Source organism: Tetrao urogallus, assembly GCF_951394365.1.
Source record: "Tetrao urogallus genome assembly, chromosome: 8".
Lineage (NCBI taxonomy): Eukaryota > Metazoa > Chordata > Aves > Galliformes > Phasianidae > Tetrao > Tetrao urogallus.
Genome location: NC_136821.1, coordinates 1,681,626 through 1,705,883, shown reverse-complemented (window position 1 = coordinate 1,705,883; position 24,258 = coordinate 1,681,626). Strand labels below are relative to the sequence as shown.

Sequence of the window (24,258 nt, the reverse complement as noted above, 5' to 3'; positions counted from 1 at the left end):
CAGTTTAAATCCCGCGGTCTGAAGCAGCATTAAAGCTACCTCTGTTTTAACCTTGCCCATAGCCTCCAATGGGTTCTTTTCGTTATTGAGGGCTATCTCAACTCAGCTGGTTAAATTTACTCCATCTTGGAGCTCGTACCGGGGGGAACATCCCAGCCTTCCAGCTCACACCAGCACAGGGCTGGATCGACCGTGCGTGCCCAGGGCAATGAGAGCAGGGAAACGAACGGGGAAACCGCAGAGCGCAGCCCCCGGGATTCAAGCCGCAAGGAATTGCGGGTGGACGCGGGGAAGGTTCTGCGGAGCTGAAAAAACAGCCGTTACCTTCAGTCAGAAACGAGCAGCTCACGGCCGCCCGCACGGACACGCCGCAGCGACGGCCATAGCGGCACGGCCCGCCCCGCGCCTGGCCCCGCCGACGGCCGACGCCTCCACCAATCAGCGCGGCAGGAGGCGGGCCCCGAAAGGCGCGGGAAGCGTGCGATCTCTCCACGCGGAGAAAGCGCGCGGAGAAAAGCGCGCAGCGCCGCTCACAGCTCCCGGCTCGGCCTTCCGCCCCGCCTCCCCCGCGCTCCCATTGGCCGAGAGCGCTCAGCCCGCGCGCTCGCGCTGCCCGTTCCGCGCGCGCCGCCATCTTGACCGGAGAGACGGCGCGGGGCGCGCGGAGCGGGCTGCAGGCCCGGCCCCCGCCCTGCGGCACCATGAGCGCCGCCGCCGGGCTGCGGCCGCTGCTCGAGACGCTGCAGGATCCCGCCGCCCCCGCGGGGGACCTCACGGACGCGCATCTTTCTCTCGTCAAGTGAGCGCGGACCGCACGCGGCCTGAGGGGGGCGGCCCGGCCGAGCGGCGGAGACGCGGGGCCGGGAGGGACGCGGGGATGGGGATCCTCGGGAGGGCGGAGAGCGGCGTTCCGGCCGGGCGGTAGCCGGGGTTCAACAGTCTGAGCTGCGGTCTTTCCGCTTTTAAAGATGGGGGCGCGGAGGTGAGGGGCCTCGTGCGGCGCCTTACTGCTCGGAGCCCCCGGGAGCTGCCCGGGGCTGAGATATCGCGTGCGGGGTTTGTCGGGCTGCGTCCTCGGGTGGCTGTGCTTAGCATCGCAGAAACCCGGGCTTGAAGGGATCTTACAGGATCACAGAATGGTTGGGTTGGAAGGAACGTCAAGGATCATGAATCTCCAACCCCCCCGCTACAGGCGGGGCCACCAACCTCCATATTTAATACCAGCCCAGGCTGCCCAGGGCCCCATCCAGCCTGGCCTTGAACACTTCCAGGGATGGACGGGGCATCCACAGCCTCTCTGGGCAGCTGTTCCAGCACCTCACCACTCTCATAATAAAGAGCTTCCCCCTGACATCCAACCTAAATCTTCCCTCCCTCAATTTCAAACCATTTCCCCTTATCCTGCCGTTATCTACCCTTTCAAAGAGTTGATTCCCCTCCTGTCTGTAGGCTCCCTTTAGGTACTGAAGGCTGCAATGAGGTCATCTCTCAGCCTTCTTTTCTCCACGCTGAACAAGCCCATCTCCCTCAGCCTGTCTTCATAGGGGAGGTGCTCCAGTCCTCTGATTATCTTTGTGGCTCTCCTCTGGACCCTCTCCAACAGCTCTCTGTATTTCTTGTACTGGGGGCTCCAGACCTGGACGCAGTGCTCCAGATGGGGCCTCACAAGAGCAGAGTAGAGGGGGACAATCAGCTCCCTGTCCCAGCTGGCCACCCCTCTTCTGATGGAGCCCAGGCTATCATTTGCCTTCCGAGCCGCAAGAGCACACTGCTGGCTCACGTTAAGCTTTTCATCCATCCAGACCCCCAGCTCCCTTTCCACAGGGCTGCTCTCAAGTATCACTCCTTACAGTCTGTACGGATACCTGGAATTCCTCCGGCCCAAGTGCCAAACCTTGCACTTTGCCGTGTTGAACCTCATCAGGTTCATTTGGGCCCATCTTTCAAGCCTGTCAAGGTCCCTCTGAATGGCCCTACGATCCTTCCTACAACTCCCATCCACGGCCTTGGGCACCTCCAAGGATGGGTGCCTGCAGCTCTGGACACAGCCGGGGCTGCAGCCCCTATGAGTGAAGGGTTTCCTCCTCTCACCTCCCCTCTTCCTCACTTTGTGCCCTGGTCGATTGGTGCGGCCCCTCTGTGCTGCTCACCTTCCTGTGTTCAAGCTTCCTATGGGAAGAAGGAGCTCTATAATTACTACTCCCAGGCCAGCCAACGAGTTGGGCTTTGGAAGTTTAAAGTTTTGCCGTCTGTAACGTATATAACATAAAAGCATTGCTTGTTTTCCCCTCTTCCCCTAAAGCCGCCTGTCTGGTGAGGAAGGCAAAGAATTCACTGTGGGAGTCAGAAAACACTTTCCTCAGCTTTGCAGAATATTTAAGGTATGTCTTTCCTGTTAGATTTTCCACGGCTTACTCCAAGAACAAACCCAAATGATACATTAGCTTTGTCCCTACGGTGAGCAGTATGAGAGGTTGCTAATTCTTGTGCAGTATGGGCTTTGGGGATTACCTGTTACAGGTCGTTTCATTTTATTCTTTTTGGTAGATTAGTATAAGGACTGTGGTCACCTTTTTTTCCCCCCATGTTTCAGACATTTTAAGGCAGTCAGGTGGCAGTATGTGAACAAGCAGAGAAGTACAGAACTTGTGATGCCAATGCATACTTAGTAAGGATGCCCAAATTGCAGAGAACAGGAACATCTTCTGAACCTCAGATTGTTTTAATGATCTGGTGGAGTGTGTAAACAGGAAAGCTTTCCTACATTTTCCATCAGGCATTTACCTTTTGACAGCTCTCTTCATTCAGCACAACTGTTGGTATTGAGACAGCTGATGCTTTATGTCTAGTTTTGTGACACACAGAGATATATTAAAAATAACCTTTTCTTGTTTTTCCAGGCACACATTAGTAGTGAAAATTCAGAGCTGAGTAATGCAGCATTACAAGCTTTGGGGTTCTGTGTTTTTAATTCAAAGATCACCTCTGAATTATCTGGTAAGCAAATGAACTTCAGTGCGATTGCTGATGTAAGGTGTATCTGTGTCATACTCCTTTCTTTATTTCTTTGTTAACAAATGCTTTAAGTTTGGCAATTTACAGTTCCCAAGTGATACGTCAGTTTTGTCCCTGTGGTGAGCAATAGGAGAGGTTGCTAATTCTTTCTTGTGCAAGATGGGCTTTGGGGGTTACCTGTTACAGCTTTCATTTGGCTGTATGCAGTTCATAGAATCCTAGAATGGCCTGGGTTGCAAAGGAGCACAGTGCTCATCCAGTTGCAACCCCCTGCTCTGTGCAGGTCACCAACCAGCAGCCCAGGCTGCCCAGAGCCACATCCAGCCTGGCCTTGAATGCCTGCAGGGATGGGGCATCCACAGCCTCCTTGGGCAGTTCCAAAGATGTGATGAGGAGCAGCCTGGTGTCAGCTGTGTGCCCTGAGCTTTGGTTTGCAGAAGGTGGGCAGGTTGTGTTGTGGTGGATGGTGAAGACGGAATGAAATCCAATGGATGATCAGAGCACATTTTCATTGTTGTTCCTTTACTTTCCCCTGTTCATATATATATGTACATATATATATATATATTTTTTTTTTAACAAGTTGGTAAACTGCAGTCAAGTTTGCTAGAGGTTGTTAGATCCTGAAAGTAGGTGGTGAGTCAGAGAAACAGGATTAAAAATTGTACCTGCTCTGACTGAGAGAGTGTGTGACCTTATGTTTCTCCGATCTGAGGCCACTTAGCCAGGAGGGCCAAATTGGTAAGAAATTAGGCTTTATTAATGATGAATTTCAAAGAAATGCATGTTTTTCATCTATCTTCCTAGTTGCATGTAAGTTCTGTGTTGGTGTTACTCTTGTCAGCTCACTGTTAGCTCAGCTCTGGCTTTCATAGAATCACCAAGGTTGGAAAAGACCTCCAAGATCATCCAGTCCAACCCTCCACCTACCACCAGTATTTCCTCACTAAACCTCAGTGCAACATCCAGATGTTTCTTGAGCCCCTCCAGGGGCAGTGACTCCAGTGAAGCCTTTTGTAGGCTTCAGTGGCTTTTTTAATACCCCATTGCAGCAGCAAAGTTGACCTTACAAAGAATTGGTGTATTCACTTGAGATCCCGAAAGTTCTGAGTAACTTAGTATTGAATCTTCAGTCCTAGATCTTTTTAGGTGGATTCATCCTCTAGCTTTATGGTTTTTTGATTTCTTAGGATACCATATTTAGAGCATATTGTAGTAATACATACAGATACTACCATGCTGAGCTTTTCTATCAAGTTATTTTGAGAGAAACTCCAAATATTACTGGAAAGCAACGTTTAGAGCATTCAATCACACTCAGACCAGCTGAATAGATGTTCTAGTAATGTTAAATGAGCAAAGAAGCTTGCCAAGAAGTATATAAGCAATGAGGGCTGCATTCTGCTTTCAGCATCTGAAGTAGAAGATTTGCTTTCCACGTTGAACAGCATTGCTGTGAAGACTTCAGACAAAAACACTCGCACTCGAGCACTTTGGGTGATCTCTAAGCAGACGTTTCCTTCTGACATTATTAAAAAGGAGGTATGTCTCTTAATGGTTTTGTAGCCCCAGTGTGAGGGAGAGGAAACTGGCAATCTCTTGGTTACTGTGCACTCAGTAGCTTTTGAATCTGATGGGAAATGTGGGCCTTAAGCTCTTGGAAGAATTGTAAGGGTTTTCTGATGGAGGAAAAAAAGCTGAAAACTTGCTGCTTTTGAAGGTGAGGCTGCAGTGTTGGTGATTCAGTGACATACCAGCAAAGCAGCATGGGAGAGAAACGTTACAAACACTCCTGCTTGGTTGGAGCTCTGATCTTACAACCAGAGCTGTTGTAATCCAGACACAGAGCTCTATAATGGGAAATGGAGTTGTGTGATTCCAGCTGCTCATTAATATCTGTATTTACATACTGAGGTCTCTTGTGTTTCCTCAGGTGTCCAGTCTTATTTCTACACTGGAAACCATACTTACTAAAGGAGATGTACAGTCTATGATTGTGGAGTATGAAGCACTGAATGTTGTTATACGGTACGTGCGGGGCAGTGCGGAACGGCTGACCATGTGGCTGCTTGGGGAACTGTTGGAACCAGGTCTTGGTGGCTCTCAATGTTCAGTGTCTGCAACTTATAGAATGATAGAATGGCCTGGGTTGCAAAGGAGCACAGTGCTCACCCAGTCCCAACCCCCTGCTGTGTGCAGGTCGCCAACCAGCAGCCCAGGCTGCCCAGAGCCACATCCAGCCTGGCCTTGAATGCCTGCAGGGATGGGGCATCCACAGCCTCCTTGGGCAACCTGTTCCAGTGCCTCACCACCCCGTGGGTGAAAAACTTCCTCCTAATATCCAACCTAAACCTCCCCTGTCTCAGTTTAAATCCATTCCCCCTTGTCCTATCTTCTGTTACAATCAGTAGAGCAGTGAAACTGTGCAAACTACCATTTCTGTTTCTTTCCCATTAGTTCTGAACTGCTTCATTTGCAAAATATTCTGTTTATGGTAATGGTGACAGCTGATTTGAACACAGAAGACAGCCAATATTCAGATAAACTTTCACTGCTTTTATTTTTAATGGCTTCTTGAGAATCATCTTTAGAGCCTGTTGTGCCCTTCTTACATTATGTTCTTACATTTCCCACATGTTTGGGAAGTTCTCGGCCACTAAATGGGTTTGTGTTCAAAAATGTCTTTCCTTGTTGCTTAAAAACATGAGAGCACTGGTTATTTCCAAAGCAGGCTTTTCCTCTGAGCGCATTGTTTTGGTCAGCAGTGCTAGAATTGTTACCTTTTGCCTTCATTTAGTTACTTTATTAGTGAGTATGTTCAGATTATATCTCTGTGAGGGGAGAAATTCACTTTCTCATCTGACTTGAACTGCAATTACAATTTAAAGCAGTCGGAGTAACTATTTGCTTATTGTATACTTAGTACATCAGTTTTCTCTAGCACAGCAGTTGGATATTATCATCTGGTTTTGTTGTCCTTTTTCAGCTATCTGCACTTCACCCTCTTGTAAATGTGAGATGTGTTACAGTCGTTTGTGGAGAACACCACACTTAGTGGTGCAGCACTACACTTCATGATGCTTTCTTTTGTTTTTTACATGTTCTGTGTTGGCTTTCCTTTCAGCTCAGATGCCCAAAAAGTAGTGGTAGAACAGGAAGGACTGCTGTAATGTCAGTTCTCCTTCAGGGGAGGTGGAAATGCACCTCCATACTGCAGTTTTAGGTTGAAGTCTGATGTTCTAAAATTATTTAGGATGACTTCCTGTACATCAGAATTTGAACTAGAACATTAATGGGTTATACTAAGACTACCTTTGGGTATGTGAACAATATGTCTGTTTGCTTTCTGATTCCAGCTTAATGGAGCAAGCTCCAGCCCAGATGGGAGAAGAGGCTGTGAGGTGGGCAAAGCTGATCATCCCTCTGGTCGTCCATTCAGCTCACAAAGTGCAGTTACGAGGTGCCACTGCGCTGGAGATAGGCATGCCACTGCTGCTCCAGAAACAGCAGGAGGTGGCAGCTGTAACTGAGCATCTGATGACCACGGTAGGTGGAAGTGCTGTGCCTTTTGTCTAGAGAAAGCTGTAGTGATCAGGGGTGAGGGTATGTCTCGTCTAGAGAGTTGCTTTTTGCTGCCGATGTGTGTTGGCAGCAACTTCATGATGACAGCAGTTCTGACAGAAAAATAACAAGGTAAGAATACAACCACTGAAAACCATTTCTGACAGTTATCGGTGAGGAAAAATGTTTAAACACCTGTCTGGACAGCATTAGCTTGTAAATAGTATCATTACACTTCAGTTGTTTCTTAAAGAGAATTTACTTACCTCTTTGAAGCCTTCCAGTACTTAAAGGGAGCCTATAAACAGGAGGGGAGTCACCTCTTTATAAGGGTAGATAACAGCAGGACAAGGGGAAATGCTTTGAAGTTGAAGGAGGGAAGATTGAGGTTGGATGTCAGGGGGAAGTTCTTTACAGAGAGAGTGGTGAGGTGCTGGAACAGCTGCCCAGAGAGGCTGTGATGCCCCGTCCATCCCTGGAGGTGTTCAAGGCCACGTTGGATGGGGCCCTGGGCAGCCTGAGCTGCTATGAAATATGGAGATTGGTGGCCCTGCCTGTGGCAGGGGGTTGGAGCTTCATGATCCTTGAGGTCCCTTCCAACCAAACCATTCTGTGATTCCATGATGAGTGCATGATCTGGTTTCTTCCTTACAATTGTAAGTGATGAACTGCATTTTCACATCCCCTACATCAAGCTAAACAAGTTAGAGAGGCTACACGTAATTAAGGATCAGTAAGTAATTGCAGCCAGCTCTTCCTTTCAAGAAAGAAGGTAACCAGGTGGCAGCAGCGTTTGACTGACTCAACAGCAAATGCTGTGTGGTACAAAGTGATACCTTTCTGATCTGGAAATAACAGGTTGGTTGGTTGTGTCTTTGCAGGTGTCATTGCTTTGAGGATGTGGCTTTTAAAATGATATGAATGTATTTTTATAAATTTTCCTTTCTATCTACAGAAATTAATTTCAGAACTTCAGAAATTATTTTCTACAAAAAATGAGACGTATGTATTAAAGCTGTGGCCACTGTTTGTCAAGTTACTTGGGAAGGTAAGCAGAAAAGCGGTGGCTCTTCTTCTCTAAGGAGTTCTGACTGTGTTCTTGACAGCATAAATTGTAACTTGGTGAACTCCTCTGTTTTCAGACTCTGCATCGTAGTGGCAGTTTCATCAATTCTTTGCTGCAGTTGGAGGAACTTGGATTCCGTAGTGGCTCACCAGTGGTCAAGAAAATAGCTTTCATTGCATGGAAGAGTCTAATAGATAATTTTGCTCTAAATCCAGGTAGGTTTAAAAAAAAATTAACCTGAATTGTTTTGAGTAGTCACTGTATGTAACTGGAAGAGTATGTATTTTCCTCAGACACACTGGAGCAGGTTGCCCAAGGAGGCTGTGGATGCCCCATCCCTGCAGGCATTCAAGGCCAGGCTGGATGTGGCTCTGGGCAGCCTGGGCTGCTGGTTGGCGACCTGCACACAGCAGGGGGTTGCAACTGGGTGAGCACTGTGCTCCTTTGCAACCCAGGCCATTCTGTGATTCTATGGTAGTGTTTCCTTGTTTTTTAGAGGTCAAAACTACATCTATAAGGTGGTACGAATGTAGCAATATATGCTATCAGGAAAAGTTTTTGATCACTACTTCTAACTTAATTTTGCTACTAGGAGCAATGGATAAAATTAGATAGCTTTGTTTGTAACACTTCAGTTGAGCCAAACTGTCAGCAGTGAACTGGAGACGAAAACCATGCATGTCTGATCTTGTGCTGCATGGATTAACTGGGGAGAGCAGTTCTTCAGTATTCTGAAGATGTGAAGAAAAAAATACCTTTTGAAATCTATTGAAAAGGTGTGACTGAGACCTAAAGAAGTCCAGCATGTATCACAACACCTCGAATATTTACCTTGATTGTACTTTCTGTCCAAAAGAAGCAGCTAAGTGCTAACAGTTCTTTGTTTAGGCAAATTTAAGTTGTTGTACTGATTTGTTTTCCATCTGGTCACCCTATAGATGAATTGACAAAGACGTGGTTCTAGCAGAAGATAACATCCATATAGCAAGGTTATTCCAGACAACACTCAGCAGTAAAATGGTCTGAAAGATCAATGTGGTCACAAAGGATTTTAATTCTGAGATGTGTTTTTATATTTTGAGCTAAAAGGTTAAGAAGGAACGTGAACTTAAAAGTTTCATTTTGGTTGTTTTGCAATTGAGTCATTTAATTACATTGCTTAAAATGCCTTTTTATTTTTTTTTTTCTCCTTCAAGATATTTTGTGCAGTGCTAAAAGGCTGAAATTGCTGATGCAGCCACTGAGCTCAATCCATGTGAGAACAGAGGCTTTGGCACTGACAAAGCTGGAGGTCTGGTGGTATCTACTCATGAGGCTGGGACCTCAGCTGCCTGCTAACTTTGAACAGGTAATAAAGCTGAAAATTGTCATAGTTTTGCACACTCAACATTAATTAAGCAACTATGCTAAGTCTGCTCCTTGTTACCATAGCTTTTTCTGTACTTGCTTTTCCCTTCTATGATTTATTATTAAAATAAAACTGTCTTAAGGAACCAAGGCTGCCTTGTGGGTATATATACACACGTATAGCACATTATATATGCTTACAGTTGTCTTTTCAGTTCTAAAAGACTTTGGTAATGGACTTGCATGGATAAGGGCATCTTAGTAGAAGTCTGCACTTGGTGCTCAGCAATAACAAACGTGGGCAGGTTACATGGGGGGCTGTGTTGTTCTTTCACTGTGCTCGTAGAGTCCACCATAGGAAGCACATACTGAAAAGATGACAAAATACTGAGAGAGATCATAGGAAAATGACCCAGGTGTTTCATTACCACTCACATTATAATGAAGAAAATGTTTCTACCGGGATTCTGAGTTTTATCAAATCCAGGATGAGAGTAAATTTAAAGAAAAAAAATTACCTACCCTTTTACACAGAGTTACAGATGGATTGTTTCTAGCATGAATCCAGTAATTTTTGTTTTCTCTATCCATTCTCTATCCATTTGTGTATCAGTTTACTTGTCTTAGAAATACCATTATAAGCACACTGAAAACTGATGCTGTGAGCAGCAGTACAGTCTGGTAATCACAGTACATGGGTTCTTTCTGACTTGTTTGTCATACTCATTTTCATTGGGATTTGGTATCTTTGCAGGTCTGCATACCATTAATCCAGAGCACTCTAAGTCTAGATTCTTCTGCTGCACTACAAGGAACTCCCTCACGTGTGCCATCCAATCCCAGTTTAGCAAACCCTCCACAGAAACCAGGTATGGAAGGACAAGCCTGTTTCACCTGTATCCTAAATGTAGGAGCTGGAGGTGTTTTGTGTAATGTTTGTGCTTTTTCATTTGATTTGCTACTGAGATGAGCATGCAGACATCTCCAGACATGGTGATTTACACTGGTTAAAATTGAGGCTGTTGCAGGCAGCATCCCATGCTTACAAAATCATGCTCATCAAACTGTGTGTCCCCAGTTTGCACTCACTTTTGCAAAGGAGCTTTGAGTTGAAGCTTTGCTTTTTGTGTTGCTAAGTGCTCCCTTTCTGTCCCAGTCTCAGTTCTGGGACGTTTTCAGCACTATTTCTGAATCATTATTTCTGAATCAAACTATTTCTGATCATGCATATATCATTGACATGTTGAATATATCAATAACTTAACTGTAAGTACATGTAAAGTCGTACTAACTGAGCTTTACATGAAGTGTCTGATGAGGAACTGCCTCTCCTCTGCATGGAAAGCCTAGCATTCAGCTTATGTAATTCTAGACTGCCATAATTAGGAGCCTCAAATTCGTTGTGTGGGTGTTTCAGGTGTGTGTGTGTAGTGTAGTGTTTCTGATGTGCTCTGTACCCTGGCAACTTCTGTTGCCAAAACCAACCCTGATGTCTTTGGCTTTGATGCAGCTTTTGGAAGACACGTACTTTCAAAACCTGTGGTTATTACTGTGATGTTAAATGCTACTTTGAATAGAAGTGCCTGCTTAAAATCAAACTCCAGAGGTCCCTCCAGCCAACCCGATTCTATGGCTTACCCCTGTTACTAGTGTGGGATTTTGGTCTACTGGATCTTTCCTCTCACTGACTATAGATGAAATACGAGGCATTTTATTCTTGATTTCCCCTCCTTAGGTCCTTATCCATTTGCAAGTCCAGCCACACCAAGGATGAACTTGAATTCCAGTACTGCAGGACCGGTGGCAATTCCTTCCATTCAGCTTCTGGGGATTGAAATGCTGCTTCACTTCTTGATGGGACCAGAAGTTTTGGATTTTGCAAAGCAAAACAAACTTGTGCTCAGTTTAGGTACACGAGTTATGTTTTTTCAATGTACTTTTGCATAATGTGAAATGAATCACTTTGGATTTAAAAAGACATCCAGAAAACACTTTAAGTATTTGTAAGAGTTTGTTGTCATCTTGCATAGTGGAAGTTGCTTTTAATTGTGTGAAAAGCTTTAAGTATGCACACTGTTGCTTTCTTTTTAAGGCCTATCTTACAGGTAGGCTGTGAAATAACAGATTAACAGACCTGGCTTTGTTCTCTTCCTAGAGCCTCTCCAGCACCCCCTGATTGGTAGCCCATCCTTTTTTTGTAAGCATGCCAGCACATTTATAAATGCAGTTCAGGATGGATTTATTGCAGTTGGAAAAGAAGTTCCTGGTAAGAATTTAGTGGTGAGATTTTATTGCCTTTCTTCAAATGATTGCTGGGGAGGAAAACATAAAGAAGAAATGTTTGCTTTCTGTAATATTCCACTGCTGACGTTACTTAAATAGAACTTGGTTCTGAGGCTTATTTCAGTTCCTGCTCACATCAGTGGTTTAACCCAGTGTGTATTTAAACTTTCCTTAATGTTTTTATTGCAAAATTAATAAAAACATTGTTATCTTGTAGAATCTATGCTGAATAATATCTGGAAGGACATAAATGGGCATGTGAAAACAGCTATTGAATCAGGTGAGAAGTGTATTTTTTTTTTATGTTACTGCTGGCCTTAAGAAATGCTTGTTTCATTGCTGGTAACAGCAGCTTTTAGGCATCAGCAGCAGTTGTTTTGCAACTGATCTCTTTCATCTGTGTGCCCAAATCCAGACTGATACCAGTTTGATCAGGGAGGCACAGTGGCACATGGCTGCAGCTGTGTTCCATTAGCACTGAGACAGAAGCATTTGCACTTCTTTTATTGACAAAAAACCAGTTTCCATTTCCAAAAATGATTCTGTACCAAGACTTTAGTATTAAGAGCACTCCTTAGTATTTGGTGTATTGCTCACAGTAGTATGAATTACTTGTTAGGTGATTGTCTACCTCTTTTTTCCCTAATCATTTTCTGTTCTGTAGCAAATCGTTATCTTGTAATCTCTTTACAGATACATAAACACAAGCTCTTGTTTAAAGTATCTTGATAGTGGAGTGTTTCATATTGTTTATGATTACAGCATTCAGGAATTGTGTGTTGCTTGGGTGCCTCCAAAACTTCACATATCAGCTGCTTTTTTAACTTGTCAAAGTTGAATGTTAATAGCAGGATTCCATAATGTTAATTCCATTTTACTTAAAAAATTAGGGATTGCTTAATTGAAATGTTTTGCTTACGCTGCTTTTCAGAGAGACTTGGTACCTGATATATGTTTATAAATGCACACAGAATTTCTTATGGTCCTACAATACATTGCATTTAAGCTTTAAACAATGGTTGATGACCATTACTTTGTTCTGCTCTAACTATAACTACACTTCATTCCAGGTAATAAGAAAGAAAAGCAAGGATCAGAAGTGCTGACTATGTTGCTCCAGGCCTTAAAGAACATTGTTAGATCAAATTCTCTTCCTGCACAGAAAGTACTGGTAGGTTGGGGCTGTGTTCTTACTTCTTTCAATCTAATTTCTATTTGATTCTCTGTGTTCTGATTGGTGGTAGTCTTTTGCATCTTTTATCAGATTAATTTATCAGAATGGCCTCTTAAGGACCATATGTTTGGTGTGAACTGTAAGTCATGCCATTCTGATCTAATGACCTCGTGCTCCTCAAGGGCTTCTTTCTTAAGAAGTGTCTTCCAGACTTGGCAGCAGTGTTGAGTATGGGTATGTGACTTAGCAGCACCTTCTGTTTTAAATGACTGCTGCTTTTACAGTGCATTTTGTCCTTTTCCTAAAGGGAAGCAGTTGTTACCATTTGGCTTGTAGTTTGTGGTGTTGCATAAAATAGTAGTTACCTCAAAAGAAAAAAATACATAATGGCATTTTTCTTCTTTTCCCCTCCTTACCTCAGTCCCTCATTGATATTACTGTGAAGGAATTACCTCCCAAAGTGTTGGGATCACCAGCTTACCAGATTGCTGATATGGATCTTTTAAATGTAAGTCTGGCATCCTTGCTTGTCTGTCCTTATGGTTCAAGGTGTTTGGATGTTGTGCCTGCAGCTGTGCAGAGTGCTTGATCAGAGCTGTACCTCTTACTTGTATTGCAGTGCTTGCATGATGTACACCTACCCTCAGGTGCTGTGTCAAGGACACAGTGATTAAGTACTGCAAAGCCTGTAGCTTTTTAAAGGTGTTTAATTGCTTCAGCTGTAGCATGACTGCACTTCCCTCACAATCCCCTCTGAGCAGTAGTTTAGTTCTCCAGCATTTGCCTCTAATTTTTTTTTGCTTTGAAGTGTTAGAATTTACAGTTTCTGACAACTGTTAACGCAGTTGTAAATTCCTGGCTTACAGAAGGTGCATGCACACTGAAGTGAGACAGCTGTTTCATTTGATCAATGTATTTCTTGTTTTGACCTCTTCAATTCCTTTTACAAGGGAACACCAGCTTTGTTCTTAGTTCAGCTGCCTTTCCATAACAACCTCTTGGAGTGGTGTGTGACAGATGAGAGGTATGTGTTGTTTCTTAAGGGTTTTTGTTTCAATAACAAGGTCCCTTAGAGTTGAAGACTGTCTAGAATTCCTTTCCTAACTTCAGCTGAGGAAGTCTCTCACCTTTTTAACTTTCCATCCCTAGATTCTTCATCATTCTGGAAACTCTCATGCGCTATGTTTTATCCGGTCCTACATCTCCATTGGCTTTCAGTGAATCTGTGCTGTGTGTTATAAATCAGAACGCCAAGCAGGTGGAAAACAAGGAGCATCTTTGGAGGATGTGGAGTATTGTTGTTAACCCACTGACTGACTGGATTAATCGGGTATGGTGACTTTTCTGTCCTCTTTCCCAGCACTCTCCCATACCCCAAAACACAGCCTGCTAAATTCTGTGCTTACATTCCTCTTGGTGTGCCTGTTGTGATCATAAAATTATATAAGCTGTGGTGCTGTTTATGGGACTGGAATGCATGCAGCCTTAATATAAATATTTGCAGTGATGTCAGCAGTCCTATCCAGCAGGTTCAGTACATTGCAGTGTAGGAAACACTGAGCTAACCATCATGCAGTCAAGGGATGTAGAAGTCTCAAGAGTGTCTGTTAAGCTATGTTAGGTGTCTTATGTAGGTAGGCATCACTGCAGGAGAAACAGATAAAACATGCAATTTCATACTCTCTTCCCTTAGATTAAGGGGTTATTCTGGTATTTCTTAAAAATGCTTTTTGCCTGTTAAATAGTAAGATCAACATGAGCTCTGAACAGAGAGGTAGCCAATTTAAAAACACAGTTTGCTATTTAGCTTGTGCAGCTTCCATGTTCCAAACAAATGCATTCAGAGTGACATAATTTGTCATTCAAGTTCTGTAGTTTGCTTCACCAGTGCATTTTTTCCATTGCAGACTAACGAAGTAAATCAAGGTGACGCTCTGGAGCACAACTTCAATGCTGTCTATAATGCTCTGTTGCTACCAGTATCCCATATCTTCCCTGTTCAGGACTTTCCCCAGGTAACTGTCAATGCTGATGCTGATCAGAAGCAGTGTGGGTTATATTAAAATTGCTAAGTGCTAGCTCGTCTCAGAGTGGAGCTGCTTTTACCAGCATGCACGTACATTAGACCACTGCTCTGAGATTGAAATTCAAGTTTTGACAGCAGAACACTTAAAGCAAGTCTTTATCTCCATGCTCAGAAGTTGATATTTACAGACTTACTCTTTTTTGTTCTTAAAGCCAACTATGAAATCCTTGCTTCGTGCTTGGTCAGACCTGTACAGAGCATTTGCTCGCTGTGCTGCTTTGGTTGCAACAGCAGAAGAGAACCTGTGCTGTGAAGAACTGTGTGCCAAAATAATATCTGGGCTAGAAGGTGAAACTCCAGTAGTGAGTATAAACCAGTGATATTGAACTATAGATGTACTTCAGCAAACGTTTTAAGTGACAGACTTGTGCAAGAATCTGTTAGTAAACTTTAATGGAGTCATTGCTGTAACGTAAAGTGTTTTGTGTCTGGCTTAAAGCTGTTTCATTTTACTACTGGGAACTGAACTGGAAATGGATTGGAAGAAAGGAGTAAAATATAATGCTTGAATATTAAAGTGAGTTGAGTCTTTGGGTTCTAAGCATTTAAGTAGTGCTGGTGTGGTGAATGTCATAGTTACGGTAAACGTGGTTTGTCTGGTTGAAGTTTGTATGCAAGGTGTACCTTTAGGTTGAATTAACAAATCCACAGAGGGGTTTTGGTGAGGAAGGAGGATAGTGGAGTGTTCAGAGGGCATCTTTTGCTCTGTGCCTCTGGTAATGTCAGCTTTGCATGCTAAAATGTAGACTTTGTCACTAAAGCTTATGGAAGAGGGAGCATCACCTCTTCCCCGTGTGCAAAGGCATGCTGTGGGGAAGTAGTGTCTATAGGTGTCAATGAATATTGGCTTCAGGAGGTAAAGTCCTTTGTGATTGCAAGTGGAGCATCTTCTGAAAAAAATACTGTAAAAGGAAGAAACAAAGAGGAAAATGGAATTTGAAAATATTAGCTTTGGAATATAACACCAGCTTTCATTTGATGCTGCTCTATCCTGGTGATAAAACTCAGTTCTCAAAAATCAAAAATGATTCATTAGGCTGAACTTGAAGAATGGAGGGCTTCAATATGGAAGTTACAGTGATGCAAATTTTTTTTGGCTCCTGTCCTCAATGTTCCCTTGTAAAAGCAAGTGGAGTTCTTTATTATTTACAAGGGGTTGAGGTGAACTGCAAGGAAATGCTCAAAATGGATCTTTGTATGCACTAGCAATGGCTCGTGCTTCTTGAATGTAGTTCTTTCCATGAAAATCTTGCTGCTATGCTACAGTGACTTTCCTGAAGATTAGATTGAGTCCAGTGGCTGAACATAGGCACACTGAGGTTTGGTAGCACGTTCTGCTTAATATTGACCTATGCACCTTACAGCTGCCTGTTACTGTTTCTCTTCCTTAGATTATATATATTCTTAGTATTACTTGTACGGGGTGGGAAGTCTGAATCTTAAGTCTGTTCTACAGTACATTTATGCAAGCTGATCTTTGTCTCACCTGAAAATGCACAAAAACTTCATGCCTTCTTTTAAACCTAAAAGCTATTTAGCACTGTTTTTCTGCCACTGTTCCTTGTCTGGGCTTTGCTGATGAGTTCTGTTTCCTCCTCAGATGTCTGCAGTGCTGGATGGTCTCACCCACGTTGTGGCAGTTATGGTGGACTGCATCAACTTTTCACCCTATGGTATTAAATATCAGCCAAAAAATAGATGTAAGTAAATACTTGAATCTTGGAGTTTTCTGTTGGTTTCTTTCTGGTTTGGTTGGAAATTAGAGTTAATGTGGGTGGAAGTGATGGCTGTAGGGTATCAATAGTGATCTTGTGATCTCAAGCGATGTGGGCCTGGCAAAGAGCAGGATCAGGACGCTGAACTTTAGAAGAGCAGACTTCAAGCTACTCAATGGATTGCTGGCCAAGATCCCCTGGCGCGCCGCCCTCAAAGACAAAGATGTTGAGGAGAGCTGGCTGCTCTTCAAGGATGCCCTCCTGGAAGCACAAGAGGTCTCCATTCCTCTGAATAAGAAAGTGGGCAGGCGAGGTAGGAAACCGGCATGGCTCAGCAAGGACCTGCTGAGAGAACTGAGGGCGAAGAAAGGGGTGTACAAGCTCTGGAAACAAGGCTGTGTCACCTGGGAAGAGTACAGGGATGCTGTCCGGACTTGCAGACGTGGGATCAGGGAAGCCAAGGCGCAGGCAGAACTGAACTTGGCAAGGGATGTGAAAAACAATAAGAAAACCTTCTACAGGTACATTGGCCAGAAGAGACAGGCCAAAACGGGTGTACCTACTTTGGTAAATTTAAAAGGAGAACTGGCTTCAACAGATGAAGAAAAAGCTGAGGTGCTGAATGAATTCTTCACCTCGGTCTTCACTGGTGGCCAGGATTCTAGTCTTTTTCACGTCCCTGAGCCCTGCATCCCCAAACCTCTATGTGGGGACCAAGGAGGTAAATCCCTCCCCACTGTAAGGGCAGAGCAAGTCCGACAGTGCCTCCTTAGACTGAATGAATATAAGTCTATGGGGCCGGATGGCGTGCATCCCAGGGTCCTGAAGGAGCTGGCTGAGGTGGTTGCCGAGCCGCTCTCCATCATATTTGAGAAGTCGTGGCTGTCAGGTGAGGTCCCGGACGACTGGAGGAAGGGTCACGTCACTCCCATATACAAGAAGGGGAGCAGGGAGGACCCGGGGAACTACAGGCCGGTGAGTCTCACCTCCGTGCCTGGGAAAATCATGGAACAGATCCTCCTGGACAACATGCTCGATCACATAAAGAATGAGCATGTGATCCGAGACAGCCAGCACGGCTTCACCAAAGGAAGGTCATGCCTAACTAATCTTGTGGCCTTCTATGATGGAGTGACGGCATTGGTGGACGAAGGGAAGGCGACCGATGTCATTTTCCTGGACCTGAGCAAGGCCTTTGACATGGTCCCCCACCACATCCTCATCTCCAAATTGGAGGGAAGTGGATTTGATGGGTGGACGACCCGATGGATAAGCAATTGGTTGAAAGGCCGCAGACAGAGGGTGATGGTCAATGGCTCTATGTCCAGGTGGAGGCCGGTAACAAGTGGTGTCCCCCAAGGGTCTGTCTTGGGACCGGTGCTCTTTAACATCTTTATCAATGACATCGATGAGGGAATTGAGTGCACCCTCAGCAAGTTTGCTGACGACACCAAGCTGAGTGGTGCGGTTGATACGGTGGAAGGAAGGGATGCCATTCAGAGGGACCTCGACAGGCTGGAAAGCTGGGCTCGGGTGAACCTAATGAGGTTCAACACGGCAAAGTGCAAGGTTTTGCATTTGGGCCGGAAGAACCACAGGCACCCGTACAAGCTGGGAGGAGTGGTCCTTGAGAGCAGCTCGGCAGAGAAGGACCTGGGGGTCCTGATGGACGAGAGACTCAACATGAGCCAGCAGTGCGCTCTGGCAGCTCGAAAGGCAAATGGGATCCTGGGCTCCATCAGGAGAGGGGTGGTCAGCAGGGACAGGGAAGTGATTGTCCCTCTCTACTCGGCTCTTGTGAGGCCCCATCTGGAGTACTGTGTCCAGGTGTGGAGCCCTCAGTACAAGAAAGACATGGAGATTTTGGAAAGGGTCCAGAGGAGGGCGACTAAGATGATCAGGGGGCTAGAGCACCTCCCCTATGAGGACAGGCTGAGGGAGTTGGGCTTGTTCAGCCTGGAGAAGAGAAGGCTGCGGGGCGACCTCATTGCAGCCTATCAATACCTGAAGGGAACCTACACCCAGGAGGGGAGTAAACTCTTCATAAGGGCTGACAATAGCAGGACTAGGGGAAATGGATCCAAGTTGAAGGAGGGAAGATTTAGGTTGGATGTTAGGGGGAAGTTCTTTACGAGGAGAGTGGTTAGGCCCTGGAACGGGCTGCCCAGGGAGGTTGTGGATGCCCCGTCCTTGGACGTGTTCAAGGCCAGGTTGGACGGGGTCCTGGGCAACCTGATCTAAATGTGTATGTTTGGTGGCCCTGCTAGGCAGGGGGGTTGGAACTACATGATCCTTGAGGTCCCTTCCAACCCGGGTGATTCTGTGATTCTGTGATTCTGTGATAATAGTCAGTATACACTTTGCATCGTAGCTGATAAGGAATTGAGAAAAAAATCTGAAGAACTGATTTCCAAAATGAATAAATTCAGTATGAAACTCCATGTTTTTCATGATTTCTCTGCCCTAGCTTAAAGTAATAAGACATAATATTGGGCTGCTGAAAGAATGAAATGCTTCAATGGGGGATACTGGTGAGCAAAAACATGATGGACTTCACTCTGAATGAAACTTGGTAGCTTCCCTTCTCCCCCCCCTTGTCTGAATTCACATCTACTAGCTGACAGCTCTGGTGTGGCTGCTCTCTTCTGCAAGGAAGCATTAAAGATGCTTAAAAACAGTCATTAGGGTGAGCAGTAAATACAAATAAAAGGAGAGCTGTGTCTGTAATAGTATGATAAAGTTATGCACTGGGAAATGTATGTTTTCTTTTAGATCTAGTTCAAAACTTCCTATGTAGGTATAGTTTAGGAATCAAAGTCATGTTTCCCATGTAGAAGGGAAGTTAAGCTGTGTTTTGTTGTGATGTGTGTTGGTTGTATAGGAAAAAATACATCTTTCTCTTTTGATATTAGCTCCACAGACACCTACTGACTGGTCTAAGAAGAAAAGGGAGCCCCTTGGGAAGCTCTCCTCCCTGTTCAAGCTCCTGGTGATGTTACTGGACTCCTTTCATGCACTCAGTTCTGAAGAAAGCTGCCCAGAATCATTGGCATCTGTTGGTCATTCAGTTATTGCTGTTCTTCACAACATCATCAGCCACGTTTCTTTGCCTTCGGTGATCGGGACCATGTTTGCAGTTTTTTCAAAACCACTGGCAGTGTTTTATGAGAAAACAAAGTGAGTATTTCAATAATGGTTGGAAAACTGAACTCACTGCATTGCTGCATAGCTGGGAAACTTTGTGTAGTCTGCAGCACAATGTGTTTAAACATGGCTCAGGGTTTTCAAAGCTTCAGTGCTGGGCTGATGCTAGGACAGTGAGGACTTTCAGCTTTGAAGTCTGACAGCTTTCAGGGCACCTTCTACTTCAATCAGAATTAGTTGAAGTGCAGTAGAATCACGTTTGTTTGCTGTGTGTTTGTTTTCTTTGGTTTTTGTTCTGATCTGGCGTTTTCTTATTTTAATCCTTCATGGTTTTCCTTCCTAGAACAGGGTGGGATTTAGGATGGGCTTGGTGGGAGGGGCTGCCAGGGGATAGATTCTGATCTGTAGATGATACAGGGTGTGAAGACTTTGTTCAGGATAAGGAGATGAATGCAGTACAGCTGCAAAAATCCATTTGTTCCTCTGTGAGGTTGGGTTGAACACCACCTTTCTATCTCCCATCCCATCTGTCTTGCTTTGTGTCATCTTTTGTGCAGCTACTCATTAAATAGGAGACATGAGCATTGGGTTGTTTTTTTTTGAGGGAAGGCATATGCAAACAAATACAGACTTGGAAGCCTCCTCAACGTCCTAAAAAAAGCCCCAACACTTGCTATTAATCAACATTTGTAATTACGAGTTTGTACTAATTGTTAATCTTTCCATCAGTTCTTCTCGAAATTAGCATCTATCAGTGGAAGCTCAAAGATAACCTTTGAATACTTAGTTCAGGCAACTTAAAAATAGTGCAGTGGGTTTGTTTCACAGCATTACCTCACTGAGTTGTGTATTAAAACACAGTGTGCAGTGCTGGGGAGTCTGTGTTTAACTCTTGGGGTAAATGAGAGCAAAATATGTCATACCTTTTTTTGTTTTGGCAGGCTTGTTGATGTACCTAAAGCATACAGTAATCTTAACAGCAAGGTGAGTTTGGTAGAGAAGTAGTAGGGGTTGGGGAGATATAGGGGCTGTGTGGAGGTTTTTCTGTTCATCTTGGATTCTGAACAAAATTGTAGTGAAGGTAGAGATTTAATTTTTAAACCATGCTGAATTGGGGCAGTAACTAAGACAAGGGAACGTGAGTATTAGAGAGACTTGTTCTGTGGGGTGGTTTCTAAATTGGTTTGTTCAGGCTGTGATTGCCTGCTGTCTGTCTTAAATCACAAGCTTTAAATAGAGAACATGTGCAATATTTGAATGAAAACCTAAAAAATATGCACATATTGCTTCTTCCTTTCCTCAGCTTGAAAAACTCCTGGCTGAGATTATCCTGTGTTTACAGTCCCACTGCACGGGCTGCTATGACAGTGAGCTGCTGGAGCAGCTTTCTCCATTGCTCTGTGTAGTATTTCAGCATAAGAGCAAACAGATACGCAAACAGTGTGCCAACTTCTGGAATGCAACATTTGCTAAGGCTGCATCACTGACGTACCCTGAAGAATTAAAGTAAGATGTGCTTTTGTTTTTGTATACATTGTGTGTGAATTGTTGCGGAGCAAAGTGTAAAAGGGGCAGTGCAGCATTCAGCAGGTCTTCTCTGAGTGTAAGAGCTATACTTAGAGAAGGATGTGATTGTGGAAAGAAAATGTAGTATGTTGCTTACTTATGAAGGGTGATGTAAATATGTGGTTCTAGAGAGCTTGGAAGAGTATTCAGGGAATCACATGCCCTGGGTTGCAAAGGAGCACAGTGCTCATCCAGTTGCAACCCTCTGCTGTGTGCAGGTCACCAACCAGCAGCCCAGGCTGCCCAGAGCCACATCCAGCCTGGCCTTGAATGCCTGCAGGGATGGGGCATCCACAGCCTCCTTGGGCAGCCTGTGCCAGTGCATTATCACCCCCTGTGTGTGAAAAACTTCCTCCTAATATCCAACCTGAACCTCCCCTGTCTCAATTTAGAACCATTCCCCCTTGTCCTGTCGCTGTCCACCCTCATAAATATCTGTTCCCCCTCCTGCTTACATACCTAGTAACCTATCTTTAGACTGATTTAATTTAATTCTACAGCCGTGGGCTGTAATACTTCCAAGAAAGAGATTTCAGGTTACACACCATGCATTAGCATTGTTATGGGTACAGTTCACATTCTGCCTGTACTGACAGCTGGGGTAGCTGCTGGTATTACTGCATGCTTCTCATAAGCCTGAATTGTTTTGTTGAGCAGACCTGTGTTAAGCCAAGCCAAACAGAAAATGCCACTCTTGCTGCCTGGTTTTGAAAGCATTGAGATAGCTGACGAGCAAAGCGGCCCATTCTCTGATGAGGTAAATGTTTTGTTGACCCCTGTGGATGTTTGATTGTGTGTCATGTCCTGGCAATTATTCAGAAGGTACTGCAAAGGTCAGTTTTGACTTTTGTTTAGTGGAATTGGCTTGCAATTACTTCATGTTTCTGATGGTAAACCATGCTGTGTAAACACTCAACAGAAGACTGAACTGCCTCAGTGAATGCATTTTAAATCTGTAATTCTATGAGCTTGTTCAAAATGATGTTTTTAAGTTCTTTATGTACTTTAGGTGAAAATGAGTGTGATCAGCTGTAGTAATGAATACATCTTGGTGGGTTTGAGCTTGAAGTTGCTTCATACGATGTATTCACTGTATTTTTATTTGAATAGGCAGAAAACTCCCAATGGGATGCAAAGCTGAGTGGGATGGAAGTAAACTTGGGTCAGAAACGAGACTCTATATTGGCCCAGACAAGTGAACTAAAAAATGAAGTAAAGGACAAGTCTGATAATGTGCAAGTCTCGTCTGCGAAGGTGAGATGTTTACTGATAATGTGACAGTCAAAATCTGTTATTCTTTTGGGCATTTTGAGTTAGAATTAATAAATTACTTGATTTTTTTCCTTATAAACCAAACTGTAGAGCATACTTTGTTACTTTTTTTTTTTGTTTGAATTCTCTAGTAAGTTTAAAGGTTGTGTTTTAAGGAGGAATCATGGAAGGCTGCCTGATGGATCACAGTGATAGAATGGCTTAAGTTGTGAGGAACCTTAAAAACCACCTAGTTCCAACTCCCTACTATGGCCAGAGTTGCCACCTGTGCAGCCTGGCCTTGAGAGCCTCCAGGGATGGGGCATCCACAGCCTCTCTGGGCAGCCTGTGCCGGTGCCTCACCATCCTCTGAGTAAAAAATATCTCCCTAACATCTAACCTAAATCTCCCTTCTTGTTTAAAATCATTCCCCCCTTGTCCTGTCGCTTTCAGACCATGAGAGAAGTCAGTCTCCCTCCTGCTTGTAAATTCCCTTCACGTACTGGAAGGCCGCTGTCTTGACGCTTCTCTGTATGGGAGTTTATTGAAATTCAGTACTTTGCCATTTGACTGCAACTGCACAGTTCCCTTCTGGTGGTTAAGCAGGCATGTGCTGTTCTCCATGTGAACACTGGTATTCATTTCTGTGTGATGCTGATGCAGAGGAAGCAAGTGCTTCAGGCATCATTACAGCCATGCACAGCACCACTGTGATGTAACTGATTTTTCTGCTTAGCCATATATTGAGTGATAAACCAGCTCCTGATAGATTAAGGTGGCTGGGATCATGCTCAAGCAGAGCTTTTACATTCCTTCCTAGCTCTGCAGTTAATAGCTGTCAAAATGGGTAAATATGCCTGAGAACAAGAAATGATACTGGCTTGTTTTTGGCATCTTTAAGTCATGTCCATGTTCTTTCAATGCAGTCAGCATCTACTGAGGGACGTGTGCCGATTCAGCGTGCTGAGACAACTGTGCTGATCTGAAAGCTGTTTCATTCTGGATGGCTCTACCTGAGCTACGAAGCAGTTTTCAGTTCCACTACTTTGTTTCTAATCCAGTTTGTTTTGTTTTTTTTTTTTTTTCAATCTTCCTGTAGTTGAAATTGGAGTTTTCAGCTTCAAAGCCTAAAAGCGACGTACTTCTGGAAGAAGAGAAATCTGTTGATTTTGTATTCATTCCCCCAGAAACAAAAGCAAGGATATTGACAGAACATCAAAAAGAAGTGCTTAGGTCAAAGAGGTTTGTCATTCATTCTTTTAAACTTTAATGTGAAATGTCGTTTTGTTAGGTACATCAAATAGACATAACTTCAGTTCCTGTATTTCAGATTACTGTGTGTAATTATTTCCTTGTCTTCCTTTCAAGTTAAAACATTTAGAGCTAACAAAGTTCCTCGCCTTACTGTCTTAAAGCAATCAAGTTATTCTCTGTTCTACATTTCCTACTTGAATTAAATGTACCTCCAAGCATCAAACAGATAACAGAGCATGTTTGTACCTCCCGACTCTTGCAATGTGAATTAAAGCTGACATTTTTCTGATTTGTGGAATTAAAAGGGTTCTCACCTGATCTGCAGGAAAAACTCTTAGCTTTGAAAGAGAACTTTTTATGTCAGCAGCGTGTAGGAAATCAGGATAATCCAAAAAGTCAGTAAGAAGGGGATCTTAGAATTATCCTGTCTTTTTCTGCAAGAAAATAACTCTAGGATCTTCAGGCAGGTGGTCCCTAAAAGAGTACAAGCAAACCTTATGTGCAGTTGTGTTTTACAGGAACACAGCTGGACTAAGCGGTCAGCTTGTGCTGATGGATCCCTTGCACAGTGGGATCCTGCCCACAGCTCTTCATTAGCCACACATACACCCATAAGCATGGTTGGAACTAAAGTTGGTGCGGGTGAAAACTGTGGTTCTCAATTCAGGGGATAAATGGTGATCCACGTCCACTTTGTTTCTTTTTCCAGTTGGATTGTGAGGTTGCAGTGGCAGATAGCAATACTGTGTCTTTTCTTTTCCAGAGTGTGGAGTGGAATGTGTGCTTACAGAGTCTC

General features: G+C 44.1%; 1 protein-coding gene across 1 annotated transcript in view; it reads left to right on the top strand.

Moving 5' to 3' along the window:
- Positions 1-701: 701 nt before the first annotated feature.
- The window catches only part of RIF1 (replication timing regulatory factor 1), a gene marked incomplete at both ends in the record, with an annotated part of 31,274 nt that continues 7,717 nt past the window's right edge, over positions 702-24,258 (top strand). The window contains 26 exons of the mRNA XM_079539135.1: positions 702-799; positions 2,303-2,381; positions 2,901-2,997; positions 4,427-4,557; positions 4,949-5,043; positions 6,372-6,561; positions 7,532-7,624; positions 7,719-7,857; positions 8,839-8,990; positions 9,744-9,858; positions 10,725-10,898; positions 11,145-11,255; positions 11,490-11,552; positions 12,343-12,443; positions 12,868-12,954; positions 13,397-13,470; positions 13,596-13,776; positions 14,354-14,461; positions 14,685-14,834; positions 16,133-16,232; positions 19,160-19,424; positions 20,333-20,375; positions 20,695-20,897; positions 21,615-21,714; positions 22,068-22,211; positions 23,308-23,450. Of these exons, the coding sequence (XP_079395261.1) occupies positions 702-799; positions 2,303-2,381; positions 2,901-2,997; positions 4,427-4,557; positions 4,949-5,043; positions 6,372-6,561; positions 7,532-7,624; positions 7,719-7,857; positions 8,839-8,990; positions 9,744-9,858; positions 10,725-10,898; positions 11,145-11,255; positions 11,490-11,552; positions 12,343-12,443; positions 12,868-12,954; positions 13,397-13,470; positions 13,596-13,776; positions 14,354-14,461; positions 14,685-14,834; positions 16,133-16,232; positions 19,160-19,424; positions 20,333-20,375; positions 20,695-20,897; positions 21,615-21,714; positions 22,068-22,211; positions 23,308-23,450 (3,236 nt within the window). The remainder of the gene's footprint in view (positions 800-2,302; positions 2,382-2,900; positions 2,998-4,426; positions 4,558-4,948; positions 5,044-6,371; positions 6,562-7,531; positions 7,625-7,718; positions 7,858-8,838; positions 8,991-9,743; positions 9,859-10,724; positions 10,899-11,144; positions 11,256-11,489; positions 11,553-12,342; positions 12,444-12,867; positions 12,955-13,396; positions 13,471-13,595; positions 13,777-14,353; positions 14,462-14,684; positions 14,835-16,132; positions 16,233-19,159; positions 19,425-20,332; positions 20,376-20,694; positions 20,898-21,614; positions 21,715-22,067; positions 22,212-23,307; positions 23,451-24,258) is intronic.